Here is a 22,045-nt window from a genome sequence, read left to right as displayed (position 1 = left end):
CAGAGTCTGTGCATCATGTCCAAACCCACAGAGTCTGTGCATCATGTCCGAACCCACAGAGTCTGTGCATCATGTCCAAACCCACAGAGTCTGTGCATGATAAACAAACTCATGGGGCCTGTGCATCATGTCCAAACCCAAAGAATTGTTCAAATTTCCCCTTCAGGCAATTCAGCAGTACATTGATTTTTGCCAGAGTAAAGATAACAACAATCAATTTCTCAATGTGGCTTTGCCTTTCCAAACCTTGAGAGCAAATTACGGCATGAACAAACATTCGGCCCGTGCACCTGTTCATTGACTCTGGAATGTGAAGGTCCGTGGTGAATGAGAATCTTCACAATCTCCACATCTCCTTTCCAGGCAGCCAGATGGATGGGGAAGTACCCTTTGTTGTCTGCCACATTGGTTGATGCCTCATACTGAAGGAGTTTGAGAACTATGTCCCTGAGAGGAAAGTAATAGAAAATAAAAGAAAACAACAGAAAAGAAAATAGGCTGAACGACACGGATTTTATTAGGTAACTATGAACATTTCTTAGAGTCTAGCTGGCACTTAAAACAGTCATTCAAGGCACTACAATTTAGGATTGGAATTAAGGGTTCACATAGTTGACACACTATTTCACTTAGAAAATACTCAGACACCCTCCCAAAACACACACACACACACACACACACACACACACACACATACACACACTCGCGCGCACACACACACACACACACGCACGTACTCACGCAAGTGCACACACTCACATATACCCCAGAGCTTTGACTAACCAATAAAGTTACTTCATAGAATGCACTTGGACAATACATATCTTACTTCATTAAATGAATGAGTTAAATAAAGTCAATAAAAAGTTACATCATCACCTCCCTCCCGTTTAGTGAATGAACCTTCTTTCCAGATAACCCATATCTAGGAGTCAGCTAGAAGTAAAAACTGAAGCTATAAGCAAACTCCCTGTTTCCAAAAACTAAAGTTATCATGTACCAAGATAAATTCGGGGTTTTTTATATCACCCCAGAGAGAACTGAAACGAGTGAGGTAATGTAGGTATGTGGGTAACGGGGCTAGCAACTTAAATATAGTACTGTATCACAACTACAAACAAGCTCAGGAAGTGATCCAAAGAGTAGAACTCCCTGTAGGCTCAGTAGCTCGCCTGCTATCAGTTTCTATATTTAAAACCCACCCAATTTTCAGAATAAAAGCCTTCAATGAAATAATCTCAAGAAGAACTGATTGACAATTATGAGTTTCTATTATTCTGAGCTTTCTACAAAACAACTACAAAACAGGATTCTAAGCAAAAGTTGTGTTTCATTTGGCTGCATTTGGACACAAATTCTAGTGATTCATTGAGTGAAACCTGGCACACGCACGTGTGTAAACTCAGGCAAAAATACCAACATATGCACAGTTACAAACTAAAGTTGATGCTTAGGTGTTTTTTTAAAAAATCACCAATAGGAAGAATGCCTATAACAGAAAGACCTAAATTTATTTTTTCATGAGATTAAACTAAGAGTAATAAATGAGAAAAATAAGTGACTATTTAAAAAGCAATGAGACCTTTAATCCCAGCACTCAGAGATGGGCAGAGGTGGGCAGATCAATCACTGTGAGTTCAAGGTCACCCTAGTCTACAAAGGGAGACCAGGACAGCCAGACAGGGCTACACAGAGAAACACTGTCTTGGAAAAACAAAACACAAAAACAAAAATAAAAAAAAAAGCAGTGAGGAACAGCTTACAGGAAACAGATATAATGCAAAATAACGATAAACGGTAAATCACACTGTCCAAAATGTAGCCGGACCACCAGGTACAGCTGCAGCATGAGATTATGATGAGAAAAAGAGAACACATTATAAATATACTTTTCATGTTCTGAGGAATCTTAACCTTCTAATGAGATTTCTGAGAAACTAGGACATAAATTGTATCTCTTTGAAGAGATGGTTGCATTTCCATCTTATGCACCTGTGTGTCCATGTGTGCATAAGAACATGTGAGAGTGACTGTGAAAGCCAGAATAATTCAAGATCCCTGGAGCCGGAGTTACAGGCAGTTATCGGCCACCCAGTGTGGGTGCTGGGACCTGAACTCGGGTCCTTGGGAAATGTTCTTAACTGCTGAGCCATCTCTCCAGTCCCATAAATTACATCCTAGCATGCCTTTTAGAAAAAGAGTATTATCTAACAAGAACTGAATTTAGAAGGCTGGGTTTGTGACTTTAGCTATGCAAACTACTTAACTTTTAATTTTAGCCTCAATTCCTCTTCCTTTCTGGAAGAGAACACTAGAGCAACAGACCGGTATCTCCTGCCCAAGTACGGCGAGAGCGTTAAATGGGGCTCACGAGTCACGTGCTAACAGTAACCCGTCACGTAAGTGTGAGTATTTGTATCTAATAAGAACATAACTAGACGCAAAACTTGTCGTTCGTGCAGTTCACATGATTTCCCTCATCTCTGCCACGGGAGATAAGAGCTACCTCGAGGTAAGAAGGATCCGCTCAACAGTTATGAATAAGAAAAACCCACAAGACAGCCAGAATCGGGCCTGAAGTCCCAAATCTGTTATGTTACTGGCATCTGTAGAATAATAAACGGGAAAATGATCCCCGCGTTTTTCTTTTCTTTATAACGTTACCCAGCCTTGACCATTTCATCACAGTAATACAACACAGACAAAAATGCCTCTCAAGGGGTAGATAGAAAAGACTGAGGAAATCAAAACTTTTACTTCCTTTTACTCCCATCTAAAATTCAGAATTTATTCTTGGAGTCAAGCTCTGTCAATATTTCCTAATTATATAGATAGGCATTCACTGTTTATCAAGAAAACTCATGACATATTGAAAAGTGGTTGTTTTTAAACAGTGGCTTCTCATAAACATTTGCATTCTGTACATAAAATTATAACCATTCAGTACCTAAATCAGAAAGGGATAATCTGTGTGTTTATAAATTACAACAAGATCATAACTAAATACTATCTTTTTAAATTTGTCACACTAGTTTATTCCACTGTGGGGCACACATGTATAGAGGTCAGAGGGCACCTAGTTAAAGCAGGTTGCCTCCTTCCACCATGTGGGTAAGGGGGCGATGAAACCAGGTCATCAGACCTGATAGCCAAAGCTCTCACCAACCAGCCCATCTAGCTGTCCCAATCATTCCACGTTGTACATTTTTAAGTGTGTTTATTACATTTTGTTGTTTTTCTGCAGTATTAGTGCGCTGAATCCAGGGCAATGAATGCGCAGACAAATGCTTTAGCTAACAATTTTTACTAAACATTTTTTTTTTACTTTATTCTGAGAAAAAAGTCCTGCCAAATTTAAGGATGGTTTTCAACTACTGCCTCAACCTCCCAAGTACCTGGGAATAAATACAGGCTGCTCCGTAAAAGCATGTATCTTTAGATTTAAACTTTTCTTTAAATTTTTACTTATGTTGAGTTTTATAACCTTATTCGAATATATAAACTAGTGAACCAGCTGAGTTCAGAATCAGTTTAAAAACATACTTATTAAATACAAAGTTAGACTTCTAATCAAATAAGTACCTGGCAGTTTTATTGAACTGTAAACACAATAATTTAATAAACTGTCACTAATAAACTGTCATTAATCTCTCTTATGGTGTATCTAGATGTATCATACCTAGAGCTAATTAGATAGCCTTTTTTATACCGGCTCATTAAGAACAAATTAAATTTTGAGTACTTTCTATATCTAAATTTGGAAAGTAACAAACTAACTCAGTATTATTACTTTTTCTTTTCATTTAGGTTGAATCTAAGACCATATTCAGGGGATGCTGCCTGTGTTTTATTGCTTACATTAGATATTAAGTTACACCGTTGATGTCTATATATTAGGAAGCAACAAAGGAATCCCTGCATTTTACAAACAAAGAAACAATGTTTCCATAGCCAGCACTTGATACCTGCTGTGGTCCAGGGTTAATGGCATGACCCAGTAGTGACAGTACACAATTAGCGTGTGCAAAACCTGAATTCAATGTTAGCCCCATGAAACACACACACACACACACACACACACACACACACACACACACACGCACATGCACACACATGTACACACATAAAGATGCACACACACTCATACACACCACACTACATCAAAGCAGTGGGTGGGGTCAAGAAAACAGTCACTTTATTGTCAGATACAAAACAAAGTATCAAATTAAATCAAAAATAATCCTATTTAAATAATTTAATAATTTTGCAGGTAATATATGTAAATTCAGATAAAAATAAAAAATTTAAAGTGTTGTTTTCTCTCTAATCTAATCTGCATTCATGTTCTGATAAATATAAAAAGACATTTCTGACTAACATTAAATATCTTTGAAGAAGTTCAGAATAAAATCTAAGCAAAACCAAAGTAATCAATGGGACCAACTTCATTTTTTTTCTCAACAAGATCCCACGTAACTGCATTACAACCATGCTTATTTTATCCTATTGCCTGTCAGTAGGTGTCAAAATAACAGCTTCATCTGGAGGCAGAATTAACTAAGTCAATGAAAGGTTCAAACCTCATGGGCTAGATATCAGACTTCCCTTGGGTCACCTGCTTCTCTCTAAAGTAAATAACGTCTCAGGTGTGCTGGGTGCATCTGGCAGGCATGGGGACATGGAGCTATCACTGGAGCTTCTAGTGATAGGGTGATAGTGAATAATGAATTCACCCTTACAATTTCTAGATTGTGAAGAAAAAAAAAAAGACAAGCAAATCAAAGGGGTTTCTAGTTATTCCAACAACCTTATGTATATAATTATAAATTTTTAGAGTACTCCCTCATCCATTAAAAAAAAATACTAAGAAAAAGGAAATCAAAACTACAAGCTGTAATTTAACACACAATTTAGATTACAGATACTAAGGTCGATCAAATATTAAATACTAAAAGAGAAGAACAGAAAGTACTTTGACTCCACAAGCACTATATTATATACTATGTATATCTCCAAAGAATAAAAATAATTTGAGACATTTTTATTTTACAAGAGTATTCAAATAGTATCACAACACATCCAGCATAGCATGAGAAATAAGACTTAAGCAAAATAAGGAGCAATTTCCTAATTAGAGAAGGAGAATAAAATGAAATTATAAGTACTTGAGTTAAATTTAAAGCAAAATCTTACTGAGAAAGGTAAAAAAAAATTTTTTTAAATATCCCTCACAAGATGGAGGTTGGGGGTGTAACGGGGCTCTCAAAAGTCAGCTTGTAAGAAAACACACCTCCCAAAAGAAAAGGAAAAAAATACAGAAAAAGAAGGACAGAAAGAAGGGAAAAGGAGCCTGGAGGGAGGGAAAAGGAGCCTGGAGGGAGGGAAAAGGAGCCTAGAGGGAGGGGAAAGGAGCCTGGGGGGAGGGGAAAGGAGCCTGGAGGGAGGGGAAAGGAGCCTGGGGGGAGGGGAAAGGAGCCTGGAGGGAGGGGAAAGGAGCCTGGGGGGAGGGGAAAGGAGCCTGGGGGGAGGGGAAAGGAGCCTGGGGGGAGGGGAAAGGAGCCTGGGGGGAGGGGAAAGGAGCCTGGGGGGAGGGGAAAGGAGCCTGGAGGGAGGGGAAAGGAGCCTGGGGGGAGGGGAAAGGAGCCTGGGGGGAGGGGAAAGGAGCCTGGGGGGAGGGGAAAGGAGCCTGGGGGGAGGGGAAAGGAGCCTGGGGGGAGGGGAAAGGAGCCTGGGGGGAGGGGAAAGGAGCCTGGAGGGAGGGGAAAGGAGCCTGGAGGGAGGGGAAAGGAGCCTGGGGGGAGGGGAAAGGAGCCTGGGGGGAGGGGAAAGGAGCCTGGAGGGAGGGGAAAGGAGCCTGGAGGGAGGGGAAAGGAGCCTGGAGGGAGGGGAAAGGAGCCTGGGGGGAGGGGAAAGGAGCCTGGAGGGAGGGGAAAGGAGCCTGGGGGGAGGGGAAAGGAGCCTGGAGGGAGGGGAAAGGAGCCTGGGGGGAGGGGAAAGGAGCCTGGAGGGAGGGGAAAGGAGCCTGGAGGGAGGGGAAAGGAGCCTGGAGGGAGGGGAAAGGAGCCTGGGGGGAGGGGAAAGGAGCCTGGAGGGAGGGGAAAGGAGCCTGGAGGGAGGGGAAAGGAGCCTGGAGGGAGGGGAAAGGAGCCTGGGGGGAGGGGAAAGGAGCCTGGAGGGAGGGGAAAGGAGCCTGGGGGGAGGGGAAAGGAGCCTGGGGGGAGGGGAAAGGAGCCTGGGGGGAGGGGAAAGGAGCCTGGAGGGAGGGGAAAGGAGCCTGGAGGGAGGGGAAAGGAGCCTGGAGGGAGGGGAAAGGAGCCTGGAGGGAGGGGAAAGGAGCCTGGGGGGAGGGGAAAGGAGCCTGGGGGGAGGGGAAAGGAGCCTGGGGGGAGGGGAAAGGAGCCTGGAGGGAGGGGAAAGGAGCCTGGAGGGAGGGCTCCACAGGGGGGCTGGAAGTGCAGCTGGGCAGTGGAGAGAGTGCTAGGGCTAGCACACACTCAGGAGGTCTTGCTCTCCATTCTGGGCATGTGTTAACTAATTAATTACAAAACAAAATGAGACAACGGAACAGAGGAAGAAAGGGGGGAAAAAATCAAACAGGAAAGAGGAACAGAAGAGAGACCGCAAAATGGGTAGGAGAGCTCAGAAAGGGGAAGGAAGGGACGGGGTGCGGGAGGAAGGAAGGCCAAGCATCATTACTCAGGGGACAATGGGGGGGGGGTTGTGTCTGTAGTGTAAATTGTTTATAATCATTCCTCATAGATTTTGTTCTATTGGCCGTGATTTTTTTTTTTATTTTTTCCTGTCACTTGAAGGTAATCCCTTTCTATTCTGTAATTGCAAATGGCCCTGGAAACCAGCAACAGAGTACAATTTCTGTTGTGTCCAACCTGGCTGATTGGAGATAAATAGTTCTGTATGAGATAATGCATCTGGGGAGAAAATGCTTCCCCATTTAAGGATTAGCTCCTGTTGGTAAACAAAGGCCTCCAGGAAAACACACCAAAGGGGAAGAAATGGACTCAACCAGCAGTGTGGCTGCTTAGGGCTGGTCACATGGTGGGGGTGACATAAAAATTACATTGAAAGCAAAAGAGTAAAATAGAGAACCCTGAAACATTCTCCCCAGCTCTGTGAGCCCAGGGACTCTGGACGAGGAATCACAACAGCAACAAGAGTGCTCACGCCTGTAATCCCAGCACTCGGGAGGCACAGGCAGGCAGAATCGCTGTGAGTTTGAGGCCAACCTGGTCTACAAAGTGAGTCCAGGACAGCCAAGGCTACACAGAGAAACCCTGTCTCGAAAAACCAAAAAAAAAAAAAAAAAAAAAAAAAAAAAAAAGAATGGAGTACGCTTTTTATAGTATCTGCTAAGGTCTCCTAAAGAAAAATAGAGTGTAATAAAGTATTAATGACCAGGGCCTGGAGAGATGGCTCGGAGGTTGAGAGCACTGACTGCTCTTCCAGAGGTCCTGAGTTCAATCCCCAGCAACCACATGGTGGCTCACAACCATCTATAACATGATCTGATGCCCTCTTCTGGCCTGGAGGTGTACATGCAAGCAGAGCACTGTATACAAAATAATAAATAAATCTTTTTTTTTAAGTGTTAATGACCCATGCAGAGCAGCAATAGAGAACAAAAGAAGTACCATCCCTTTCTACATTTAATGATATTTTTCTCTCCCTGAAATACTTTTTTTGTTGTTGCTGTTTTAATGCTTGGTGTGGTGGCACGTGCCTTTAATCCCAGCACTCGGGAGGCAGAGGTAAGTGGATCTCTGTGAGTTCGAGGCCAGCCTGGCCTACAAAGCCAAGGGTACACAGAGAAACCCTGTCTCGAAGAAACAAAAAACAAAACAAAAAATCTTTTAACTTAAGACAGTGCTAAGTAGGATTCCATGAGAAAATACTAACTGATGGCATTGGAAGGGATCTTAGAAATAAATAACACTCCATAGAAAAGGCATAAAGAGACTAAACACCGGAAGAGGCAGCATGGAAAACTGATAAAAGCATAGACTTGTAACCAGAATACTGAGGTTCTGGGTACGACCTTGCCTTACTATAAAAGAGGGCGCTGCATCATTTATCCAAAATGGCCTGCTTTGTCCACTTACCCAGTAAGTGGGGCTGGGTGGGACCAGTGGTGTCTAAGTGCAGAAGTCTGTAGGTAATATAAATATATAATAATCAAGAAATACGTATTATACTCCAAGTTTTAGAGCTATTGCATCATAAAACAAAACTGAGAAACAAACAATACACAGTGTATATCTCAAAAATGTAACTGAATGAAACAATGAAGAATATCTAACCAAAGTATTTGATACACACTGACCTGGGGTCTAAGAATATCCCTAATAAAACATTAAAAGCAAGCAGTCGGCAGGTTAGACACTTTCCTACTTTTCCCAAAGCATATGCAATAGGATGATACTGAGAAAAACCTTGCTAGAAAGTGGCTGGTAAATGAATGCATCAGATAAAAACCAAAGATACGTACATGTAGAACATCTACAAAGAACATGATGCTTAAAAATACGTAACCGAAAGCCAGGCGTGGTGACACACACCTTTAATCCCAGCACTTCGAGGCAGAGGCTGGCGGATTGCTGTGAGTTTGAGGTCAGCCTGCTCTACAAAGTGAGTCTAGGTCAGCTAAGACTATACAGAGAGACCCCATCTTGAAAAAACAAACAAAAACAAACAAACAAACAAAAAAGCACTAGGCAGACTATTTTCTTTATGACGATCTTAATGATTATTGTTCAGTCCCTTTAAATTATCTTTACTCTGCATGTCGATAACAGGCGCAAATAGTTACATTTCTCCAGGCCATCATATGTAAATCAATAATGTTCAGGAAATAAATTTGCTGAAAATTTAGAAAGGCGACAAGTCTAGCTTGCTCCCAGACACTTGAGAAGTGTTTATAGTAACACTATAAGAAACCTCAAAATGAGTGTAACTCAGAGGCAGGTCAAAAACTGTAAGCGTCATGCCTCGTGGAGTTTATGCTTGCCAGAAACCTGAGCTCCAACTGCAAGAGAAACATCATTATTTGTGCTTTAAACTAACTTGAATTTGCCTTGGAACCGGATCGTCCAGATACAAATAAGAATAAACAATAATTTCACTTTTAAAGGGGAATTGTGAGCTGAGCATGGTGACGCACACCCGAAATCCTCGCTTTCCAGAGGGACTGAAATATCATGAGACTGAGGCAAGGTGGGGTTATATAGGCAGGGACCTACCTTCAAAATGAAAATAGTGACAGACAGACAAACAGACATGCAGATGTATTTTCCATTCTATAGAAAAACAAATTGAGGGCTGGAGCGATGGCTCAGAGGTTAAGAGCACCGGCTGCTCTTCCAAAGGTCCTGAGTTCAATTTCCAGCAACCACATGGTGGCTCACAACCACCTATAATGTGATCTGATGCCCTCTTCTGGCCTGCAGGTGAAACACTGTATACAAAATAATAAATCTTTAAAAATAAAGAAAAATAAATTTAAAAAAGAAAAACAATTTGATAGTAAAAAACCCTGTCATAACAAAACACTCTAAGCTAGAAGGGAAACGATGATACAATATAAAAAGGAACCGATAAAAATAAATGTGATTTGTTAATCCAATACTAAGAAAGGGACATTACATTTATAACAGTTTGTGAAACTCGGATGATTTTTTTAAAATGTACTGATGATTAGATTCACATGGTAAGCCTTAAGATAGAAGCGGTAATGGTAATAATACAAAAATTGTAAAAAATTTTGAAGTTAGTGTCTCATGGCCACCAAGCTAAAGATCAAGTATTAAGTAAGGCAGGTGTGTTTCAAATTTAAACAAACATTAAGTGGGAGGAAAAAAAATACATATGCTTTTTACGTAAGTTCTCATGTAGTTCAGACTGCCCTTGAACTCATGACATGGCCAAGGATGACCTTGAACTCCTGATCCTCCAGCCAGTGTTTCCCAAGTGCTGAGTGGGATACAGGCATGATTTGATCACCACGCCCCATCCAAAACACAAAGGCCAAATGAAAAGAGCCAAATCTGGGAAGACTAGCTTGCATCATCCTTCCCAAAGGAAAAACAAGAAGGAAAGGGAGACACAGGAAATGGGACTTTTTTTTTTCCTGGCAGCAAAAGAACACCTGTGTCACCAAGAAAATGCACCACGCTTTATCACTCACCCGTTAATTTACCTAGTGAAACTATCAGATATAGCGTGTTAGGTGTGGTTTTATGTTCTCTCGTGCCCCATAGCCTAAACTAGCTTACCAATTAAAACATTAATTCTGTAAGATCAAACAGATTGGAGCTAAGAAAGGTGATTGTTGATGACAAAGAAAACATCACCTAAGTCGCATGGTTTATAATGGCAGGACTCCAGCAAGAGCCCAGCCCTGTGTTGAGTGGGTCTATGTAAATGCCAAGACGAGGTAGGCAGTGATTTTTTTATCCCATTCTTTCCCTAAAACTACACAGGATTAGCTAGCACAGTCCTGCCACTGTTCCAAACATTCTTGTGTGGTACTTTTCACCACTTCTTTCAACTGATACTCTAAACATATTCATGCTCAATGAAATTCCTCCCATGCTTAATTTATCAGTGTTGCCATCCCGTGCCTCCTCCCTCGCTTGCCTAAGACCAGAAGGCTGGTGAAATGAGAAAGGCATCAACAGATACAGTTAATGTCTTCACATGTAACTGAGTACATAAAACTTCCAGTCCGGGTAAGTGGCACTTACTTATGTCCATTTAAGGCCGCGTGGTGTAAGGCGGTGTAACCCGAACTGTCTGTGCAGTTCACGTTGGGACCTCGCCAGATGCTGCAAACAAAACACAAGCACCGAGTTAACAGTTGTGTACAGTCACACTCTCAAGAGCGAGAGCCACCAAGTCCCACAGTAGGCGGCAAGCGGCTTATGAGAACTGCAGTTCTGTACGAAATGCCATCTTTCGTGTCTGTACCAAAGAAAACTTCCTGAATATCCATTCTCCAAAGAGAATATAAAAATAGACAACAGGTATATGAAAAAGCTCACAATTCATTAACCATCAAATTTCATCACTAATCAACTTCACAAGTCAAAAGCAGTATGAAATATTAATACAAGTATTAGGATAGTTATTCTTATTCTTTTCATAGCTGCTTCTGAGAAGTCAGACAGTGCTTGTGAGGGCTTTGGGAATAGCAGGTGCCTGAATACTGCTAGCAGAAATTTAAATGATATAGTCATTATGAAAACACTATGGAGATTTTAAAATAAACTAAAAATAAACCTTCATATGGCCTGGGAATTATGCCTCTGAACATATACCAAAAAGAAGTTAGCATTATGGCGATAAAAAAAATAACAACACTCCTGTGTGCACTGGCAGCACTGTCCACCAATAGTTGAGACAGTCAAACAACCTACATGCGTGTCAATCCTCCACATATGAACCAAGCAAGTGTGGCACAAGCATATAAAGGAATACCATTAAAGTAAAAGGAAGAAGGACCTTGTCACTTGTTTCAGGATGATGAGCAAAGAGAACATAACCCTAACTGAAATGGCGAGACACGAGAAGAGAAGTTCCGTTCATCACTGCACCATTCACAGTAACTAAGTGGGACCCAACACCCAGGTGTCCAACAACCGAGAAATGGATTTAGAAGAAGAAAAAAAAAACATGTGGTCTAGATGCACAACAAAAGTTGTTCAGCGAGAAAGAAGCATGGCGTTTCCTCACTAGTAGAAAGACAAATGCAACTAAGAATATTAGGCAAATTAATGCAGTCACGGAACAACCAATCAAGTTTCCTTTAATTTGTGGTTTCTAGATTTTTTAAAGAGAGACCTAAAACAATGCGGGTTCATCTGCTTATACAAATATACAAAAGCACACATGCATATATATGTTCATATAACATGGATGTCCAAATGAAACTAAACCAGGGGGACTAATGGTAAGGGACGTATAAGTAGAAGGGGTGGAGAGACGTAGTGGGAGACGAGCCTCAATATAAACACCTGAATGAAAATGTCCTTATGATGTATCTTTAGAATATCATTCATGATAAACAATGGAGGCACGGTGAAAAGGAATGTTACAGGCTGCTAATTGAACTCAACAACATTCTTGAAAGTTACCATGGCATAATCAAAAATGTTTTCATATACGGACACTATTTACCTAACAACCCCTCTTTTGGGAATTGATGAATATGAAATGAAACTATTGATATAAAGACTACAGACATAAACATATGCTTTATAATTTTAATAATAAAAGGAAGAATCTTGTGAGTACCCATCAAGAAGAGAAAAAAAAGATGGGAGTCATTAGCACTGTGGAATTCATTCACTAAAGGATTTACAGGACTACTGAATGTTACATAACTACTACAGTAAATAACACACACAGTATTTTTTTAGTGTACACCTGGAAAGTTAATAAAAAACCATATGAAGGGCAAAGTGGATTACAGAGTACTGTATTTGACTCAGAATTCCAAAAATTTATTCAATAACTCCTTCACATCTACGTAAGACAAATACTCATATAATTCCCATTTAACAGACGAGAGATATTAGCATTCTCTTTAAAAACAAATACTTTCAATTTATTTTCAGCCTTCTGGTTAATATCAAGTGCAGAAAAATGCATACAAAGATACATGTAATTCATTTAACATTTGAATAGTTTAAAATACCATGTGTTGAGGGGGTAAAGGTCGGGAGAAAAGGTAGACTTCTTAGTTCCTTTTTCTCATTGCTGGGACCAAAAATCTACCATGAGGGACTTTAAAAAGCAAAGGTTTAACCTGGGAGACAGCTCAGGTACAACCCGCTATGATGAGGAAAAGCCAGCAGCAGGACCAGCCTGCAGCTGGGGCGTCAGGAACGTGCTCACATCTCAACAGATTAGAAAACAGAGAAAAGGCGATGTGAGTGGTCATCTGGCTTTCTGCTTTTTCCATTTTTAATCAGGTCAGGACCCTACCACATGGGGTGCCACCAGCACACCAAGGTGAGTCTTCCCTCTTCCGTCAATACACTCATAGACACACCCAGGGGTTTAGATGATGGCTAAATCTGGTCAGGTTGGAAACAAAGAATAACCATCATGGTAAATTTATTCCAGATTCTGAGGAGAATTGTAAAGTTCTAAAAAAAATAAAATAAAATAAAACACAAAATTAAATAGCAAGATCAGCATCTCAAAGTGACAGCTCCTCTGACAGTTTCAGAAAATGATCAGAAAGGGGACTGGGATAAGAGTTAATTTTAAAGATTTATTTTTTTCATGTATTTTCTATGTATACGGTGCTCTGTCTGCATGCGCTCATTCCTGCAGGCCAGAAGAGGGCATCAGACTCCATTATAGACAGCTGTGAGCCACCAGGTGGTTACCGGGAATTGAACTCAGTACCTCTGGAAGAGTAGCAGTGAGTGCTCTTAACCACTGAGCCATCTCTCTAATGCCTCCCTTTTTAAAGATTTATTTATGTGTTTTTATGTACATGAGGCCAGTCAATTTTAAAAGAACAAAAAGAGAGAGAGAGAGAGAGAGAGAGAGAGAGAGAGAGAGAGAGAGAAAGAGAGAGAGAGAGAAAAGAAAGAAAAGAAAGAAAGAAAGAGAAAAGAAAGAAAGCTGAACTAATGGAAACATAATGGGAAATTGAGAAAGCTGAGGGAGGAAATTTATATTCTTATATCTTAAAGCAAATCTATGAGAGATGATAACTATACAGAAAAGAGTATGCACAGCAAGATGAGTGAGGTCCCCGCCACAAATGGCGTGCAGGTGGCAAGATACCTCTATTACAGGAAGTTCAAGGACTGTGATGTCTTTGGGGAAATGACTGACTTCAGATAAAAGCTGCCTAAAACACTGTGCTGTTCAGAATACTTCCACAAAGGATGGAAATCAAATTATAAAATGTTATAAATAAACCAATTTGTCTTTAATTTCCTACATATTATTAGAGCTTAAAAAATATTTAGTGCGGAAAGACATTGGTACTTATTAGTTACATAAGATAGAAGTCCCATATATTTCATTTATCTCTTGTATGTCACTTCCATATTGTCAATGAAAAATTAATTGTAATAGAAACCTGGAAAAAATTTTAATGAATGTCTCTTCTTCTAAGCAGAGTGAATATAGGCATACACTTTTATAAGCAAGGAGGTTCAGAATAGAAATTCAGCATATGTGCCAGTAAGCTAAATTCAGCTGCACCTATTGACAGAGCCTGTAGGCACATATCCACATACCCACAGAACATCTCTACACATCCGAACGCTATAAATAATCCAGGCCCCAAAACTCAAACTAAAAACTTAAAAAAAAAAAAAAAGAAAGAAAGAAAGAAACCTTGATTTTTTTTTCAAGCTCATGCCTTGAGTCAATAGCCCATTCATTCAAACATTTTTAGAAATATATTCCTCCTTTGCTCGATGATAATAAGTACCTTTAGCAGATGCACTGGAAGGGTTTGAGGCGCTTATTATGTGTGCGCTTTTTAAAGAAAACTTGGATCCTTGATCTTATTCTAATAGAGACTCAGATAGCATTTCCAAATATTTTAAATTCTTCCTGTCAGCAAAAATAAATGCTTTTTATACAATGAGATCCAAAGTTTCTAAAAGACTCCATTTCCTTGTTTCTAAGACGTGCACTCATGTGACCAGATTCCTCTGAAAGCCTTTCTACCGAACTTTTAAATGGCCAGTATATTCATGAAACCATTTCATTCCTTAGACTTTTACATATTAAAAAGAAGAATCCTTAAATCAAACATAATCCTGAATTTCTTGGGCCGATATATACATGTTCAGCAAATAAGGTTTAAGAATAGCTACCCACCCCGCAGGTTGGTCCTTGCTATAGTCTTAGCAGATGTGTGGAGAAAACCCATTAGTAACAGCGTAAGAATGTATCGGCTTGTTCATGGACCTGGGGGGGGGGGGGGCGGGGAGCGGGTGGGGGGGAGGACGGGGGGGGGGAGGGGGCGGGAGCAGCAGGGCGGGGGGCGGGGCTTGGGGGGGCGGTTAGGCCACTGGTAGAGCAAGCTGTACAAGCTCTCAGGGTAGCCACATTTCAAGTGATCGATAGCCTACTGTGGACAGAGACCGTCATATTAAATGACACAGGGCAGTTTGTATATTGTTATTGAGGGGTTGGAGGAAGAAAAATGAAGGGTAACGCTGAAGTGATTCTTTTTCAACATCAACTAGGAGACACACCAATGAGAATAAGACCCACCCTCAGACTGGGCGTTCCAGAAGTAGAAATGCCAAGAAACCGCAGCATGTCCACACCTCCTTCACTTCTTCTTGGGCTGATGTCCCTGACGCTGCTGCTCCAGTGTCTCCAGTCCTGAAATCCTCCTCTTTCATCAGACCCCAGCTTCTCCAGCCTTCCGGTGTGGACTCAGTACCAGCATCTGTCTAGCAAACTTCCTGGCTTTCAGAATTAAATCGGAACTACCGGGTCGTTCGCTTTCTTGGACTGAAAAGCTATCAGATTCTCTGCTTCTACAGCCTGCGGAAAGCCACTACTGAAAAATCTAGCCCTTACAGTGTATGACAATTGAATAAACTACCCCTTACGATATATATTGTACATATCCATTTGATACATACATTTTATAGGCTCTATTCCCATTATTATTATTTTATTATTTATTATTATTGTTATTATCATTATCATTATTATTATTGTTATTATTATTATCATTATTATTGTTGTTGTTGTTGTTGTTGTTATTATTATTATTATTATTAATTCTTTTGTCTTCTTCTCTTTCACTCTTGTTTTTATTTTTGTTTTTTCTGACCAGGTCTCACTATGTAGCTCTGTCTGTCCTGAAATCTCAATGGAACTCCAGGCCAGCCTCAAACTCACAGAAGTCCTCCTGCCTCTTCCTCCTGGGTGCTTAGATTAAAGGCGAGCGCCACTGTGATCGGTACAGCACAGCTTCTTACGTAAGTCATAACCTCATACGGGAGCACATAATTGAATGTAGGGAGATGGGAAAAATGGCAATAGTAAAAGATTTCTGAATATTATCAAAAACAACACCCAGTGAACTCCAGCTGTTTCTGGCAGCACTGTCCCATGATGCATCTCAAGACTTTTCTGGGTTCTGAGCAAGCACATGCCCTTCTACTGGGCATGCTCTCTCTCTCACACCATACACGACAGCAAGTATGCTGTCTGAAATGCTTTGGTTCAGACTCATAGTCTGAGGTGTAGTGGTTTCTACTATTATAAAAACATGATGATTTAATTACAGAAAACAAAAACCTGTATATTTCCCTATTTTATTTCTCAACACAGAAGCACCAGGTTAGTAAATACCTGAACTGTATTGTGTTGAAATGTTTGATTTTTGAAATTTAGGTAGCTGGATACTTCCATTTTAAAAATTCACTAAATTATGTTAACTTGGGATTAGGACAGAATTTCCAAATATTTCTGAAATGGCCCTTAAAAATGTACTTACATTCTGCACTGTGCATTTCTGTGATGTGGCATTAACACCCTGGTGATTATAAAATCAAAATACCTATCAACTCCAAACAATGCTAAGGAGATTCATACTTTGCAGCAACAAATATTTGGCCTAGTATTAATCCTTCATGCAAAATAAAAGCACATCCTCACCATTGGTATGAAATTCATTTTAGGTTTTGATAAATAATAAAAATATATGAACAGATTACATGTGCATACATATATGTGAATAATTATATTCAGATAAATTTCATTATGATTTGTTATCAGTAAATGCATGTAAGTATCTTTCTATGTACTTTGGGTCACATAAGTATTTCTCAAGCAAAAAAAAGAAGCAAAGAGAAAACATTCAAGGAACTCTACTCTGCAGAATTGAACTGATACAGCCAACATAAAATGGTTTCCAAAAGTAATAAAATATCGGGTTTGTACAAAAATATAATATCCATTTGACTGAGTCACAATTTCTTAAGAGACTGTTTTATCTTTTTTGAGAAGAAATAATAACTGGTCTAGCATACAGTCATATTCTAGACTGTAAGGCACAGTTATCCAAAAGCTAGCACTTCATGGGGTATAATGACCCAAACTTTTATTAACAAACATTTTAAATAAATAATATGCATAATGAATTTTTATGTAAGTCACATAGTAACATGGTAGTCGCATAGTAAAGTAGAATAATAGGTTAGCTGTGAGCAGAAACAGTTCAAGTCATAATTACATCATGTATGACTGCTCTTCAATATATATATAATAAACTACCATCAAAACCAATTCAGAATGTTAGAATTTGTAACCATTCAGAGCCCTAAACAAGCATCAAGGAAGATAAAACTAGAAACATCAATCTACTTTCAACGTTGTCAGTGGTTGTGAAAGTATAGTGCTTGCAGGCCACCCTTCCCGTCCTAAAGTTAATAGAAGGCTGGAAAACAAACTGACAGACAAGGGAGATTCGCCTCCCGCGATGGTCACACACCAAGGTTTAACAGTGATTGTTCCTTCTACCCTCGTACTCTCTTCCTAGTAGTAAGTCAGAGGTACTGCTAAATGCAGAATAGTGACGTTGCAGAAATTCACACGCTAATCCTCAGAATCAATGAAGATGATGTGTTCCATGGCAAGGAAGAAGTAAACTGCTGATCAGCTCACTTTAACCCACATTATCCACAGGCATCCAATGGAATCAGAAGAGCCCTTATAAATGGAGACGGGTGACAAGAGACTTGGAGCTAGAGAGGCTACAGCAAGCAAGACTTCACTGGTCACGGGGCTGTGAAGATAAAAGACAGACAAAGCACCCAGGAATGAGATCAGCCTCCAGACCAGTGTTTCGGAACCTGTGGCTCACCACTCCCACAGGGGCCACATATCAAATATCCTGCAGAGCAGATATTTACACTGTGAGTCACTAACTAGAAAAATTACTTACGAAGTAGCAATGAAATAACTGTATGGCTGGGGGTCGCCACAACACGAGGAACTGTATTAAAGTGTCACAGCGTTAGAACTGTTGAGAACCACTTCTCTAGAACCTGGGAAGATTAGGAAAAGGATTTCCCCAGCGCCTTCCAAAAACAGCGCAGCCCTGCTAACCCCTTAGTTTTTAAGCCCACTGCGACCCGCTTGCCTCTGTGACTACAACACAGTGGACCTGCAAGGTTTAGGCCACATGATTTGTGATAATTTACTACATCATCAATAGGAAACTAATATAGGTACTTATTGTAATAACATCCCTACAACACAAGGCACTCGGATACACCTAAATATTCGGGAAGCTGAGGCAGTGTGGGCAAAAAAGCACAAACAACACACAGACTGGGGCGGGGGTGGTGGGACATGCTGCACGCTATACGTAAAGAGCTTATGTATGCATCGGTTTCTAACCTTCTCTGTTACTTCTGCATTTTTTAATGAGGAAGTAAAAGAGAAAACAGCTCTTTTCCAAGATCATGCATGTAGCTAGCACCAACAGCCAGGTTCAAAACCATGCTTTTGGTTTCCGGAGACCAGGGCAGCAGCGCACTCTGCTCCCATTTCACTCTCTTAAAGTACCTTTTCATTATTATGAAATTGAGACTTTTCACGCTTTGGGGCCAACTGTATTTTGTAGTGAGTACCTCATTTTTCCATTGTGTTTTCCAATATTTCATTATTCTTAAGGACTTGAAGGAGCCATTTTATTATTTTTTTAATGAATAGTTATTGACTGTTTCTAATGTTCTAAATATACCTTTGAGCTCAGCTTTCAGCTGAGTTCATGGTGTCATTTGCCTTACCATAGATATAAATTAATCAAATCTGCTTGTTTCTCACTTTAATCCCATAAACAAAGAAAAGCATCCTTTAAAAAAAATTTCAGATTGTAAATTCTGTCTCTTAACTCCTCATGTGTAGAGGTTGCTCCTTCTTGCTCAAAGTTATTAATGGGCTAACTTCCTTATTCTTTCTTTACATCATTCTTGAAAATATCTTTAAATTTTCTCAAACATGCTCTATACTTAATAATAGTGTGCATTATGGTCCTAATATATATTATTTTTAAAATATTAACTCATTAAATCATCAAAGTAGATCTATCAAATGAGTCGGATAGTTATCCCACTTTATGGATTACATAAAGAAAAGTCCCAAGACAGGAAATGGCTTGGTTTGGATTGCACTGCCCTACTAAGTGAAGCAGAGCTTCGAAGCGAGAGCAGGTGTCTTTCCTTCCCTAGTGCCCTGTGGCAGTGGCTCTCAGCCTTCCTAAGAATGAAAGCCTTTAACACAGTTCTTCATCTTGTGGTGACTCACAGCCATAAAATTTATTCTGTTGCAACTTCATAACTATAACTTTGCTACTGTTACAGACCTTAATGTAAAAATCCTGCATGTGGGATATCTGATATGCCACTCCCATGATAGGGCAGCTTGACCCACAAGCGGGTCATGACTCACAGGTTGAAAAGCACTGACTTACTGGGTGCATCCATTGGTTGGACGGAGGGATGGACTTATGGGTTGTGGACAAAGAAATGACAAAATTTGACACACAGTTTAAAACATCAGCCTGAGGATGTCGCTCGTTGGTAAAATGACTGCCCTGAATTCTATCCCCAGCACTGCGAGAACACACACACACCAGCGCCAGTCAGCTGCTCCGTTAAGAGTCTGCAGGTTGAACAGTTAAAGCACATGCAGACTTAGTGTGAAGAATTGGAGTTCAGATGCCCAGAAACCCGGGCAAATGTAGGGTGGACTTGGCAGCCTATCTGTTATTCCATCCTTGCAAGGCAGACATGGGGGAATGCCTAGAGCTAGGTGGCTAGCAAGACTAGGCACAGGAGTGAGCTGAGTTTGATGGACAGGCCCTGCATTGATGAGTAAGGTGGATGAGTGATTCAAGATGATTTGCAACATAAACTTTGGACTCCATGTCTATGTTGCCACACATGTGCACACACCCCATACATGTGCGCACACACGTGTGCGTACACACATGCAAAATATGCATATGTATATATGCATAATACATACAAATTGAAAATGGAGAAGAAAAATAGTAAATAAGCAAGAACAGCAGCTGGGAAAGCACAGTCAACTACGAAAGAGATACTGGGAAGTCAGAGGTACATGTGTCAGGAAGGGAATGTTTGGATTATAGATAAACTATGAGGTAGAAAGTTTACAGTTCTAGTCCACTTTACAGAGGCAACAAAAACAAGCCAGATTTCTGCCCTCCACAGCCAGAAAGCCATTCATCAATCTGAATATGACCCAGATTGGGTTTTCCAGGCTTCACGATGACAAGTATTTCTTTATAATATTGATTCTACTTTTTTTTTTCTTACTTAATTGCACTGGCTGGGATCTCTACAGTAACGACAGAATAGTTTTGCCCTGATGGAGAATTAAATGGTATATGCCTGGTAGGGTCTCATCATTTGTTGTAAGGGTTACAGTTGGTTTCTCACGAATAGCTCTTAAATACTAAGACTCCTCAGTACAGAACACGAGGCAGAACAAAACAATGTTATAAACATACGTCCAAACTGCCAACGTTAAATGCTGACTGTACTTCTTCTGTCCTGCCAGACAGTAGTTCCCAATATAAATAACTTACATTGTTTTAGGAAACCAGTTACTTCAACTTTTCTAATCTATGTTAAAGCTGTATGTATTGTATGTTAACTGTTGCCGACTATACTTATAGTCCCATCACCACCGTGATGCCTGATGCTCAGTAGTTGTTTTGTTGTTGTTGTTGTTGTTGTTGCCCTATGTGAGCCTTTGTTACTGACCTACTCAGAGGTTTGGTTAGCTTTATTGTTTTTTTTTTTTTATCAAATATGTTAGGTATGTTCTTTATTCATTTGAGCATTTGCTTTTTAGTTTACTTTGGATTCTAAACTAAAAGGACTCAATGAGCCAACTATTGTGTTCTTTCTTTTTGCAGCTTTTGGTTTAATAATTCAATTAATTTTATTCTTTCTTGTCTACAAGTAAAGTAAAAACTATAAACCCTGATTGGGATTGATAATTGTTTCTGTTTCTGTTGCTTAACTATTACTAAGTTGTGTATGATTTTTAGCTTACACACAGAAAGAGGGAAGGTGAAGAGGAATTTTAATCCAGCAACAGGATGTTCTGGCAAGGGATTACATCCAAAGACCTTCTAGGTCTGTGTGATCTGGCTGCAATGACACATCCTTTAACCCCTCTGGCCAGAATAACAGGCACTCCCTTAGTACACACCTTTAATCCAAAACAATGAAAGTAAAATTTGTTTACAGAAGGAAGCATCCATGTTTAAAAGTGATGCCTAATTGAGGGTCAGACAAAGTGATGAATCAGAGAAAGATTGACAGAATGAGTCAAAGAAAAATGTACAACCAACCCTCATGAGAACTGGCAGGAAAAAGAGGTGATTTAAGAGAGCGCATTGAGAGGCAGTGGAGTTGAGTTGAGGTCAGTCAAATGGCAGTCAATGGGAATCAGCTGAGAGGCAGTGCAGTGGTGGACCTGTTCATGGAAGTTCGGATCAGATGAGTAGAGTTGAGTGAGCGCAGTGCACTGGAGTTAAGTTCATTCATGAGTTCATGCAGAGGCAGATGAAGCCAGAGAACAAGAAGGACCCAGAAGATTAGAACAAATTGCCAGAGTCGGTTTGAGGCCAAGCAGAGCAATTCAGCAAGGTGCTGAGAGAAGCCAGTTTGAATCAGTCTGTAGTGAAATTCCAATTGGTCCATCAGTCTCCATGGACACAGACTCCTTTCAGGAGTTTTTGTTCACACTATGAATGAAGGAGCAGCATATCAGGAAGGCAGTGTTAGGCAGGACCACTTAATTGAGCTTATCTCTAATATTCTATTTAAACTGAAAAGTCATGTGAGAACCCAGAGTGGACTTGGGGATAAGCCACTGTGACAGGCATCATTAAAGGTCCATTCAGGGACCGGGAGGTGGTGGTGCATATCTTTAATCCCAGCACTTGGGAGGCAGAGGCTGGTGGATTTCTGGGAGGTGTAGGCCA

General features: G+C 40.3%; 1 protein-coding gene across 15 annotated transcripts in view; it reads right to left on the bottom strand.

Moving 5' to 3' along the window:
• The window catches only part of ANKS1B (ankyrin repeat and sterile alpha motif domain containing 1B), a 999,563-nt gene that overhangs the window by 856,981 nt on the left and 120,537 nt on the right, over positions 1-22,045 (bottom strand). For 14 of the 15 annotated variants that reach the window (XM_084796582.1, XM_084796560.1, XM_084796578.1 and 11 more), the window contains exons 2-3: positions 10,758-10,838; positions 291-447 (exon numbers count right to left, since the gene is read on the bottom strand). In XM_084796582.1, the coding sequence (XP_084652708.1) occupies positions 291-447; positions 10,758-10,838 (238 nt within the window). Of the gene's footprint in view, positions 1-290; positions 448-10,757; positions 10,839-22,045 lie in introns of those variants that run through there. The other variant, XM_084796566.1, reaches the window with a different exon arrangement.

The sequence above is a fragment of the Acomys minous genome, assembly GCF_964271855.1.
Source record: "Acomys minous genome assembly, chromosome: 9".
Classification (NCBI taxonomy): Eukaryota; Metazoa; Chordata; class Mammalia; order Rodentia; family Muridae; genus Acomys; species Acomys minous.
The sequence above is the reverse complement of the archived record's forward strand: the minus strand, read 5'-3'. Positions and strand labels throughout refer to the sequence as shown.